The 13,373-nt window shown below is 34.3% G+C and overlaps 1 protein-coding gene across 17 annotated transcripts in view; it reads right to left on the bottom strand.

The window, feature by feature from the left end:
• Positions 1–13,373, bottom strand: part of RBMS3 (RNA binding motif single stranded interacting protein 3) — a 653,502-nt gene that overhangs the window by 54,657 nt on the left and 585,472 nt on the right. For 13 of the 17 annotated variants that reach the window (XM_023533089.1, XM_023533290.1, XM_023533228.1 and 10 more), the window contains 2 exons: positions 8,264–8,374; positions 792–839 (listed from right to left, as the gene is read on the bottom strand). In XM_023533089.1, coding sequence (XP_023388857.1) covers positions 792–839; positions 8,264–8,374 — 159 coding nt within the window. The remainder of the gene's footprint in view (positions 1–791; positions 840–8,263; positions 8,375–13,373) is intronic. The other 4 variants (XM_011360463.2, XM_023533186.1, XM_023533252.1 and 1 more) reach the window with 1 other exon arrangement.

Raw genomic sequence — 13,373 nt, 5'->3', positions numbered from 1 at the left:
AGCGAAATTCAAAGTTAAGATGAAAGCACAAGAACTGTGCAATTCAAAATGAAAACCCACCTTTTCAGATACATGTACCCTATTATAAACTGCACCACCAAATTTTGTGAAATAATTTAAATATTGCTGATTAAAATCCCTGACGCTAATGTATTCTCAAATTAATCTCTGCCACTTTGTTGTACCAATGGAACATTGGCAGCTTCTCTTTCAATATCCAAAATACCATTTTTGGAACAAATTTGAAGTTTTGATTCATTCAACACACAATTATATTGAGCACCTACTATGGGGTCAGACACTATGTTGGGTGCTGAGCAAGCAAAATGGGATGATTTTCTGATTTCAGAAGAATTCTGGTCTCTAAAGCAGTGCTTCTCAAACTACTTTTTTAAAAAATTAATCTGTGCCCTCTTTTGATAAACATAAATATCCTCCCACTTCCAAGAAATTCTAACGAACCCTTCTAACACTGAGAATTACTGATACACAGAACATAGACTCTATTTTCTGTGTATCCTTCACAGACCAAATGTCTTTGAGCTTTTACATTTTATTTCAACAGCAACATATTTATTTTCTAGACGCAAAACTAGATTAGAATATTAAATATACTTTTTTTGAACCATGCTACGCCCACTCTACCCCTCACCCCTTGCCTTGGAACTGAACTTCAAATTCCTTGCAGCCAGCCCTGTTGAGAATCACTGCTTTAAAGAATTGTGGAGAAAACCAGGCAACCTCCATCTCTCCCCTCCAATCAAGTCTTAAAGGAATTAGAATTTTCCTACCTGACACAACAGCTGGTGGAGTATCATAATCCTGTCTTGGGACTGAATCTTTGAATGAAAAGAGCATGAGAAAGAATGCAATGAAGTACAAAAGAAAATAAAATAGAATTTTAGCTCTAAAACTTGGAAGTGCCCACTGTATGTCATATGGTTGACTATGCCCCCTGCCTTCAAGCTCTTATGGAACTATGACCCCTAGTTTACAGTTGATACAATAGTCTCCATTACCACCACATTGGGCACACTATTAGGACCCATGTGACCTGTGAGGGCAGTACGGTCTGTCCCAGAGCATTGTCATCTTCCTCTATCTGTCATAATTTTGGTCCCTTTCTTGGGGAATCGATGTGAAATTTGTACCCTCTCTGACTGACACAAAAATTCTACAAGGCAGCCCATCTGGAAGGGGCCCAGAGCACAATATGAAACAAAGTTCTGGAAGTAAAAATAAAGAATGGAAAATTTAAAAGAGATAAATGAAAAATTTGCGCATTCCCATACTCTATGGGGGCTGATGCATTCTGATCACTCAGCTCCGGCTCTGATCCCAGTGGTTGTCAGTCAAGGCCAAGTTGCTTTGTGTGCTGGAATTATGAGAGCAGAGATAAATAGAACAGAATCTATTCAACAGATGATTGTTGTCTTTTTCCAAAGTGCCATTATATTGGAGGTGGCAAATAGCATGGAGAGATTAATTAAACTACGTGGCATCTGTCTCAAAATTTGGGGTTATGTGGAACCATATATATCTGCATTTTTTTTTTTTTTTTGAAAATGAAACAGTGGCTTTGGCTTTACACAATTCTTTTAGCTAGAGATCTAAAAAAGAAAAGTGGGACATGGCTTATGGCCCAAGTCCCCCCTTTTAAAAATGAAAAGTTCTAATCTTGCCCCAACTCCCCTTAAAGGAGTAAACCACGTGAAAGGACCAGTTATTGCTCACATTCAAATAAACTGCGAAAGCATGGTTTAATAGATGTTCTGTGTGACCTTTATTTCATTATATGATCATTATTTCATTTTAAAAAACTAAAACCTCAAAACTTCATTTTCCCACCTACTTGAAAACTTAATTTGAACAATCACAAACTTTTCCATTTAATCTCCTTGCCACAATGGACAATGTTAATTACTCTCTCATGAGAAGACAGATTAAAATTTCAACATTGCAAGGCACTTTAACTGGCAAAAGCAAACACTGATCAAAGATTCAAAAGCAAATAAACCTTAGGCATGAATTATTTTGCTTCTTGCAACAGGTAAGTGAACTAGTGAATTGATTATAATCCCCCAAACTAGAATAAGTTGAATCATTTTTAAAGGATCTCCAAATAGTTTAATAATGGTAGTAATTCCTAGTACCTCTTTTAAAAACTGCAATCACATATTACCAGAAACAAACAAAAAGTTAATTTTAAGACCATGCCACTGATCATTTTCCAAAAATATATTTGTAACATTTAAAAATAAATAATAAAAGTAAATTGTACTTTTTGTTGAATACTTGGCAAATGTAGAAAAGTAAAATGATTGGAATAGAAATTATTCTTATTCACATCACCCAGAAATAACCACATTTGTTTTGTATTTCTTACAGCCTTATTTCATAATTTTTTTTCATATTGATACTGTACTCTACATATGCAAATTTGCATCCTGCTCTTTTGATTTAAGATTATAAATGATCATTCTCCTATTTATTTTAAACTCTTATAACTTCATGCTGTGTTACATTCTGGATGGCTTATGGATGGCTTATGATTTATTTAATCATTCTTTTTCGTAGTGTAAAGAACACTGCATTGAACACCTTGTTATCCAACTGACGCTTTTTTAAACTTAGATTCCTATCATCTCATATCAGTGATTGAGCACGTTTACTTCCTTACATCCTCATTAGCAATGTGTATTACTTTTATAACTTTATTTAATGGGTTATGTGTGTCTGTGTATTTGATTAAATTACTATTTCTTTGATTATTATTTTTTCTTTTTTTTTGGTGTTCTATATTACCCTTTATCAACTATTTGCACTCTTTGGCATTTTATCTATTGGAGTTTTGTACTTTGTTGCTAATTTATTTGAACTCAGGATATATTTTTACACAGGAAAAACTTAATTTCTGCAAATAAACTTTTATGCTAGACTTTCACTTAATGACTGTTTATTTTTTGTTTATAAGACTACCTTCAAAGTTCATTTATCTTACAATAAGACTAAACAAATAAAAATCTATTCCCTTTTATCTGTATTTTCTGTCTTGTATTTGACCATTTTTAATTAATTGATATTTTTTCCTGAAAAAAAATGTATTTAAAGTGATATTCACTGTCATTTATGAATTCGTTACACTATTTCCTAATCGTGTGTCCATTTAACATTATGTTACTTTTTATCAATCTCAGTCCTAATACTTACATTCACAACTAATAATTGAAAAGAAATTGATATTCCTTAAGCAAAATGAATAATTTAGGATTTTTGCCTGACACCATCAGAATTTTAGACTAATAAAGGAGAAATACTGTGACTGAAAAATGTTAGAAAACTCTGGTGAACAAATGGGGTACAATTACAAGATTATCTTCGAGAGTGGCTATGGTTATACCATGGGAATCCAATGATGTCACGCATCACCAGTGATTGGAGAACACAAACAGAACTGCAGATAGGAAGCCTGCAGAACAAAAACTTTATTTCTTTCAACAGATTCCGGTGACATTGTAAGCCACTGGTGACTACCAACTGAACAAATGAAAAGGAGATAAGAAACTTGTAAAACAAGATTGTCATGCAATTTGGCGGTTCTCATAACACAGTAAAATCCCCAGTGGTTTCTGCTAAAGCTTACAATAGAGCGATAAGAAATTATGATAACAAGGCTTTGGTTCTACTCAGGGACTCTTGTGACAAAAAAATTAAACAAAAGCAGAAAAGCTAGAAAATTCTTCGAGGTCAGCAGAGCCCTGGAATAAAACAATTACACAGCTTGCATAAAATTTATTTCTTTTAAAGCCTACAGATTCTGTCCAGTTTAAAAATAGGTAGAGAATTGAACAATAAATATTTGAGGTGGCGAATGGTAGAGAAAGTTTAATTAAACTACATGGTATCTATTTCAAAACTTGGGGTTTTAGGGAACCAAATGTATCTGATTTTATGAAGATGAAAAAGAGGCTTTGGCTCAATATACTTCCTTTACCCAGGGATCTTAGAAAAGAAAGTGAGACCTGGCCTATGGCTTAATACCTCTCTTCTAAAAATGAAAAATTCTAATCTAGTTCCAACTCCCCATTAGCCCTGACCACTGCCTACTTTGGATTATTCACCGGATTTCTCTCTGCTCTGCCCTTAGAACCTAGGTATTTCTGGAGCTGAAGTTTCTGTTAATCTTGACTAGTCACTGCTCACACCTTGCAGTGCAGAATTTCAGTGAGCTTAGATATTTGTAAGCCTCTGAAAAGTTACTGGTAAGAGAGAGACATGCTCAGATAATTTTAGATTGACTGGCTGGGCAATATAATGGATAATGGATTGGAGGAAATTGAGATAAGAAGCAGGAAGAACAGTTAGGAGACTATTATAATTAATCAAACAAGGCCCAGGAAGAGTATCTAGAAATGTGAAGGAAGGGATGTATTTGACAAATGTCTATGAGACAAAATTGGTGGGACTTGAAAGGTAATTTTATCTGTTGGTGAGAGAGAAGGAGAGCCTAGACTGAGTTCTAGGTGTAACATTTGACTACGTGGGTAAATGGTCATGAGATTGACTTAAGAAGAAATAAAAAGCAGGAATGTATAAGAGGAAGGGGGTCAGTGGGAAAGAAGCTTGGGGAAGCTAATGAGATTAGTTTGGGTCATGCTGACAGATGTCAGAGTGAGATGTACATGGAATAGTTAGCACGTAGTTAGATAAATCAGTCTAAAATTCTAAGATGAGGTAAGCATTTAGGAGACTTTGGCATAGCAAGCAGAGTTCAAAACCATGAAAGTGGATGAGACTGCTTAAGGAAATCATGTCAAAGAAAAGAAGAAGCAATGGCTAGAGAGGTTAGAGGAGAACTAGGAAAACTCTGGGCAGGAGTCACAATCTGAGAGTTTTTAGGACAAACTGGGTGCAACATTCAAATATAAACATTTTCTATTAAAATCCAAATATTTAGCTTATCTTAAAAAATTGGAAGCTGAGGCCACTCTAGGTCTGTATGCCCATGTCGTGATAGCTACCTGGAGTTGAGCAGTGACTGTCCTCTTTAGACAAAGTATCATGTTCCAGGCAGCCAAAGGCCCCATCTCTCCTTACTGTTCATCCAACAATCAGGCAGAGATGTTATTAGTATTGCATTAAAAATGTCTTTAACTTAAAATACAATCTCCAAAATCATGTATATTTATATTATATGACATAGGTAAACATAGACCAAATTGGACTTTATATTTCTAGGATTTTTTTGCTGGAGCTCAGTCAACTTTATTCATTAATGTAACTTAGCTGGCCTCTATACACTTTTGGGTTTACAACCCTGGAAGAGTATATTAGATGCTAAGGAAGTGGAAACTTGAAAGAAATGTTATACGAAATGAAATAGAGCAGGCCAGTGAATTGTGCTGTGGACTTGATAGTTTCCTACATCCCTTTGGGTGACCTGGATGAGGTGACCATCTGTATGAAGCCGCTGGAGGTAGGGGAGTAAGGACAGCTCATTTGATAAGCATCTAGTACTAGGTGTCACACATTCTATTAGGTATGTCACATATATCATTGCATTTAACACTGGCAACTCTTCTGGGATGTAAATATTATTTTTTGCACTTTGTGAAAGAGGAAATACAAGTTCAGAGGTTAAATAACCTGTCTAAACATGCATAGTTAATAAGGGGCCAAGACAGGCTTTGAAGATGAGTTTGATTCCAGTGCCCACTGTTCTTTCCATGACAACAGGCCACCTTCCAAGCAATGATAAAGTATTTGAAAAGGTGCAATAGGTGGGGAAATTTGGTAGTTATTCCAAATGCCAGTCAAAAATTCACATAAAATGAATCTATGATGGCATATTAAAGTATAAGAATGACAGTTGAAGAAAAATGTATAACAATATATACACATAGTGATATTTTCTTGACTAATTCAACAAAGTAATACTGTTTTCCCACTGTCTTTCCAGAACCTTATGAAATTTTAAACCTTTGCAAAACATCAATTTATATAAATCTTATACCTACGCATTATTTAGAACAAATTTGAGGGGAGAAAAGAATGAAAAAAAAGCTAGAGAAAAATTGGTACTAAAAATAAGCCATATGCTTAAAACATTTGCTAAGAACAAAAAGGGGGGTATATATCATTATTGAATGATTTGGTTATTACCAGCTGGGTAAAAATTGTGGTCTTGTATAACTGTGTTCTTGTTGAAAATGTTTAAATACTAATCGTAATATATGTTATTGATCAATAACTATTATAATTCTGAATCTGTTCTATATATTTTAGCTTATTTTTCAATTCCCTAAAGTATTCAGTCATATTCTCAATTAAACTTAGCTCTTATATTTTTTCAAGTTTGCAAATTTGACTTCAGGAAGTCAGCTGGCTTTGCTTTTGATTCAAAGGAGTAGGATTTATAAAGTGTTTTTTGCTAAACTTTGCATTATAACTCCCTCTTTTATCAGATTCCAGGTTGTCAATATAATAAAATCGTGATACTTCACTTACTGAGAATTTATGATTCCTTAAGAAAATTAAAGGCTGGTATGAAGGAAAATCTATAGTGGACCCATGAGAAACTTCAGGTCCTCCCAATACTATTCTTGGGGTCTGTTTTGTTAGTAAATGAACAAAGTGACAGCAAATAATCCTTATACATTGCTAAAAGCTCTAGAAATATCTTCAAATTCTATCTCCCTGGTGAAAATCTGCTGTACCACAGGGTAGAGTTAAATGTCATTTTAGACATGACTTTTAAAAGTCTAGGTCAGAGACCTAAGAAATCATTTGACCCAGTGCAAGCCTTCAGATAAGTAAAGTATCATCAATTGCATTTTATAGGTTCAGCAACTGAAGCCTCAGAGATAAGCACTTCATTTACATTAATAAAACTAGATTTCTTTATTGAAACAAAGTGACTCCTTCCATTAGTTATATGAACTTTCTTCCTATTTAGAACAGGTTATTGAGGCCTCAATGGACATGTGAGAAAGTTCTTATATTCCAAAAAGCCCAAGTCAACACATCTATGTGGAAAGCAAACAATTGCTTTATGGTAAAATTTCCAATATATAGCTGGTGTACATAGTATATATAGATACTTGGAGATGATGCTAGCATAATTGTAAAGAATCATAGAAATGGTGACTCTGAGACATGTGAGACTTAAAAACATAGAGGCATATAGTCAAAGGGGCCCCATATATCATCATATTCAATACTTCAACTGGGGGGGGGGGTGGAAATTAAGACTGGAAGATATTGTCTTCCCTAGGACAGACAGAAACAGCAGGGCTCAATCAAGATTTTAATCTAGAATTTCCGACTCCTAGTACAGTGCTCTTTCTATAATACTTAAGCTGCCTCAGTCAGAAGAAAGTAGATTTTTTCCTTTCTACATCTTTAAAAATCACAAAATTATCTGCATTAAAATTTATAAAAAATAAAAACTTATCAATGGTGTCACATGACAGGTTGAATTTGATGTTTTTCGTTGTTCTCTATAATGGAAATTAACAAAGTTGTAGTTTTCCATGTTGTATCAGATATTTGCCCTCTTGACCATTTGGGGAATTGTCTTTGAATAGATTTTTAAAAAACAAAGTTTTGATTATGATTTCAAATGCCTTAGTTGTAAAATCAAGGTTGCAATAGGCATTTTTTAATATATTTTTTTCCCTAAGGAAAAATAATGGCTAGTCAAAAGTAGGCTGACCTATAAAAAAAGATCAAGTACATTACATTCCTTTCTTATTTTTCAACATCTTCTATGTCGACATATTAAAAGGAAGATGAAAAGAACTCGATTATGTCAGGTTCTCAATTTCTTTTTATTGATTTAAGCATTGAAAATAAATAAAAAGGCCTGTATATTAGTAATAGCCATTGGCTCCTCACTTATGAATAACCTGGGAATGATATATTAGCTGAAGTAGTAAGCATCTGGGAAAAGAAAAACAGGTTTAAGTGTATTAAGTTACAAGGTCTAGATTTGCAGGTGCATGCATAAAGACACTTTTCCAAAAAACAGACATTATACCTGGTGGATTGTGTCTTGAGAACAAGAAGTAACTCAAATTCAAATGCAATGCAGTAGAACCTTCAGCCTTGTCAAGTGAGTAAGTGTGTCCCAAAATTGAATATGTATGCAAATGCAACTTATTTGGTATAGAACCAATTTTTCTGATAATGCCAGTGAGAACCGAGTATGGCACCTTATTGAGGAAGTCCAAGAATACAAAACAAATCAAATTCTTCAACTCACCGTTCCTGTTGTGCCCAAAGAAAGATGATTCATCTGTTGTGTCAAGGGGCCCATCATGTTTGCTGGCTGCATTGACATAGGATGATCCATTGTCGGTGTAATCACAGCACCCTAAAAACACACAAAATGTCCATCTGAAAACACGTTCCATAAGGAAGGAAACTTTAAAAAAAAATAAACACAGTAAAAGAGTCGGCATCCATTGTGTTTGACTATGTATAATTTTTATATCAATCCATGTCCTTTTAGGTTCATTTAAATATATAACATTAGCAATTTCCTTTCCTCTGATGTGATTTATCTCTGATTTGTCTAAATTGCCTGTCATTTACAATTCCAATATTCAATGTAGAATGTATTCTAAGATATTGTATATATTCCCTCGCATTGTTCTCAATACAATTCCTCTGACGGATAAAAAATGAATACTATGGGAATTCTCTAGTTTTTATTGATATTGAATAAGAATTTTGGTTTATGCCACTTAGCCATGATTTATACGGCTAATTCTTGATCACTTCAATACAATCTACCACTGAGGGGATAAGGCTGGTCCAGATGTGTTTCTTAACTGGATATCTTTGAAGGATATATTAAAATCTAATATAACTGTTTGGAATGCAAGAAATAACAGAGATTTTAAGAAAATTTCTGTCCATATACAAAGTGTCACATGGTTACTGTGATAGAGCCAGGCCATATTACCCTCCCTCTCTTTTTCCTCTATCGGACTATGTTGTCTTAATTGACTAACTTAAAGAAGGGAATAATATTTTTTAAAAATTGAAAATCTAGGTTTGAATAGAATCTTTGATGTTATATAATTCCAATTTTTTATTTTAAAGATGATGACAGAGGCAGAAACTTGTGCTATAACAACTCATTTAAATACTCAGTGGTAATAAAATTATTAGGTATCTGAATGCTATTTTTTCTGTAAACATTATTTTTTCATTATGTGATTTTTTTTCCAAATCAGTAAATGTTTTGAAGAAATAAAACTAGGACAGATTCATGTAGATAGCACGATCTCAGACCCCAAATTAATTACCCATGAGCAAATGTATCCTAAAACTCTTTTGCGCAAGATGATTAATTTCACATGTTATTATATAAATCCAACTTCCTGACTGTATTTCTTAAAGGATCAGGCTATCACTTAGCTTTTTTTTTTTTATGGGTTCCTCCCCTTAATGTGGAGGGAGTACAGCAACTGAGGCAAATATTTGGAAATACTTGATACACAGTGAGCTTTGTTCCAACAGGCATTAGGATTTGAGCTAGAATCAATCAGAAAACATATATGCTATGTTTTGCTATGCTATGTTATGTTATAGGTCTGTAGCTTGTAAATATATACAGTTGTGTATTTGTGTTCTTTGAATTTTGTGATGTTTCTGTGAATTGCCACTCATCAGGATGCTTCTTGAATGAGGGGCTTAAGATAAGCTTTACTTATAATTCAGAGACATATTACTTCTTTTTCTTGCTGTCTGAATTTAACAAAAGTGCCTTTATTTTATATTAAAAACAAAAACAAACTTACTGGCCTTCATTTCAGGTATCAGCTGTGCCAGACCAGAAGTAAACATTTTACAAAGAACTGGAGTTCTTAAATCACTTAGAGAAAAACTACAGGATAACTTCAGAGTAAAGACAAGTCCTAAAACATTTTTTGCCAACCAAAAAGTGGCACTTTCACAACATTTTAATACTTAGTAGGCGCAAGACTTCAATACTCTACTTGAACTTGAGACTTCATCTATCTTTTTAGAATATTTGCCCCTAGAGAGAGTCCAACATACAGGTAACTGTCACAATCCTGGAAACCCCTCAATTCTAAACAACCCGCCCTAACCATACAAAGGATTGTTTTTTCATAAAATAGAGATAAAGACCAAATTGTGTTTGGTAAGGATACTTTCTTCTCAGTGCTCTAGGGGTGACCTCATTTCCCAGTGGTGGGGAGAGGTAGACTTTAGTCTTTGTTTGGAAGGCAGTATGCAAATGAGATATGCGAGCATTTGACAGATGAATCAAAATCCATGCATGATAAGAGGGATTGAATACCTGCATTTGGAGTTAATTTAGGAAAGATTGTCTGGTCTCTTTAAAGAATCCTTTCTAAGAAAGTGTTTGGGGATTCGTTTGATTACAGATGCCAGAGTGAGTGCTGCTTCTGCGTATAAACCAAAACCCTGGCAATCAAAGGGAAGAGTGGGAAGGGATTTGTCATATTTTGGAATTCTAAATAGCAGCACTAGGTACAGAGTATAAAAATATATAAAGGAGACATTTTTTCCTAACTAGAGCAGTTATTGCAAATAGAGGAACAATAAAATAATAATTCTTGGGGGAAGATATATACGGATATACATTCTTGTTCATATTTAGTAAAAATATTAAATAAAAGAAAGGACTCCCATAAATTATTAAAAACAGAAATTCCTTAACAGTTTCAGGGAATGGAGAACTTTACAATCAGTGGGTAGGTTGGAAGTGAAAGACAGGAACTCCTTGGAGAAACAAATTTTTTGATACTTTTTAGGGAAAACCAAAGAGTTTGAAGTGTTGGTTATCTACAATAAAGAATAGTGTTTGCCAGCCACTTTCCTCATCGGTGATTATAGAATCTCATTTGTAAAGTATAAGATATTAAATTAAAAAACTGAAGAGCAAAAAGAAAGGAAAACAACAACAACGAAAAGAAAACAAAAACCTTCAGTTGTTAAGGAAAAACAAGTGCTCTCAACTATAATTGTACCTCATTAAATATACTGTCAAATCCATTCTCATCCAATCCATTTAAGCCACAGACTGAGGAGTGTTTCGTGACAGATGTTGCCAACACATTTAGGGTAATTTCATTTACTCGAAATGTATAGAATGTGCTGTCTGACGGAGTTTACTTGGCAAATGGCAAGGCAAGAGGAAACAGATTTTTCATTTTAGCATCTCCGGATGTCTGGGTTTGTTCAATGTTTATGCTGCAAAGAAAAATACTGTAACATGCTGTAATTTCACTAAAAAGCACAATGACCAAACAGCTGATGGAAATGTCTGGTCTATTTTAGCCACTGCCTCTGCAAAACAAAGCTACTCACACTCCAGAGATGTAGGGAGGATCTGGTTGCCCTAGTTCTGAAATAAACAACTTCAACAGTAATTTAGATAAAGTTTCCAAAGATCATTGATGTGGAGTAAACATAGCTGACCTAAGGCCATAAAAATATCTGTTAGCCTTCTGCAATAGCGAAAAGAAATTTTAGGTCTTGGAGAGTTCATCAATATTTTAATTCTCCAACTGTAATATAGGATCATTGGCAAATTAGAGAAAACATATGCAGGCTCTCTCCCAACAAGAGCACCCACAGTTGTATTAAAACCTATATTAATGCCAGGACATGGACTATAGTGAGAAGAATTACTTGTATCGCTATTCCTGTGACTGTCAGTACTCCAGTCCTGTGCCATTCCAACTTATGGTCTGTGTACCAGCAGTAGCAGCAGACTAAGAATTAGAATTAATATCAGAATCGCTGGGCTTTGGGCCTTGGAATCTGTGTTTCAAAAAGCTTTCCAGATGATTTTGATGCACTCTAAAGTTTGTGAAGTGTGCTCTGTCTATAAACTGTTACTGTATTGTACTGTTATAGTTCTTAGACACAAATGATTGATTTTATTTATACTGTTTTCTCAATTATTTATTTTAAACCAGTTTTGTGATAGGGCATGGGACTTTATAGTAATAATCCTATTATATCTTGTTTAAAAATGCAAAGAGGCCAAGCCTACGTTTTTGATAAGCTGAAATGGGGCAATTGTCTGAATAATTCAGGCCTATGCCTGATGATCTAACATGCTTCCACTTGATCAGTTTTGCTTGTGTCGTAGCATATTTGAGAATTTTTCCTACATGAAATCTTGTTAAGCCTTGAATTTGAAATAACAGGAATGTAAAAGTAAAATGTAAAACTTTATTTGGATAATATGTGAAAAGAAAAAAGAAATATCACCCGTTTTCCCCCTCCCGTTGTATTTAGATGTCTCATGTCAAAATATCTGTGATCCATATTGTGCTCTTCCCTATAGTGACTTATGCAAAACTACAGGACTTTTTTTTATAATAATCATTCGACGTGACTTAAAAAAAGTGACTTAAAACAATGTCGTTTAAAGTTGTCTTCTTTCTCGTCTGTATGTTTTTCTGCCTCTGTCAATTTTTAATATTTCTAATCTAGTTAGAAAATAATATTTCTAATCTAGTTAGAAAATAATCTAGTTGTGTACACCAGACTATTTTTAGCACATGCAAAATGGAGTGCAGAGAATGCTAAGAGTTTACAAGTAACTTAGTTAGTGTAAATGACTTTCCAACAGCAAGGACGATTTAATAATATAAATGGCATAAAGGTAGTTTGTTTAACCAGGGGAATAGCTATCCAAATGCAGTGTCCTGCAATATTACTGGGCAATGTTCCTTGTAGTAGTATATGTAAAGATGTTTAATCTTTTTCTTTTGTGATATTGGCATCAATGTTTTGTTGTTGTCGTTCTGTTTTTGTTTTTGTTTTTAGCAGGAGGGTGCTGGGTAAGGTTTAAGAAGGACTGCTGCTGTGGGAAGAGAATAAAACGAAAGGAGCAGGAAAACTCTCCTCACCCCTCCATCCGTTAGAAACACTCATTAATCCTCAACTACCTTGATAAATTTCCAGCCAACTTGGATGGGGCAGTCTGACTTGAAAACAAATTACATTTGGAATCCCAAAAGCTGTGGCAGTGCTGGGAGCTATGACTTTAACTTTGGAAGCGTTTTGGAAAGAGCGCGGACAGACGTCGGCAGTATGGGAGAATGATGGATAGCCAAGGTAAGCTGGGAAGTTGGACTGCCCCTAGCATACCATTTTAGCACTTAATCCCTTCCTTCTTCTTATTATTCTCTAATTGCTTCTTTCAGTATTATATCTTTTAAGAGGTTAAGGGTTATGTTTACATACTCTTTATAATCCCCATAAATAGGAATTACACACAGTAGATACTCAAAAGAGCTTTTGTGAATTAATTTTCTATATCACTGCCTCTGTTCAGTTAAATAAAAAATGGCTAACAC

Source organism: Pteropus vampyrus, unplaced genomic scaffold, assembly GCF_000151845.1.
Source record: "Pteropus vampyrus isolate Shadow unplaced genomic scaffold, Pvam_2.0 Scaffold1, whole genome shotgun sequence".
NCBI lineage: Eukaryota > Metazoa > Chordata > Mammalia > Chiroptera > Pteropodidae > Pteropus > Pteropus vampyrus.
Note: the sequence above shows the minus strand (reverse complement) of the source record. Positions and strands in the feature narration are given on the sequence as shown.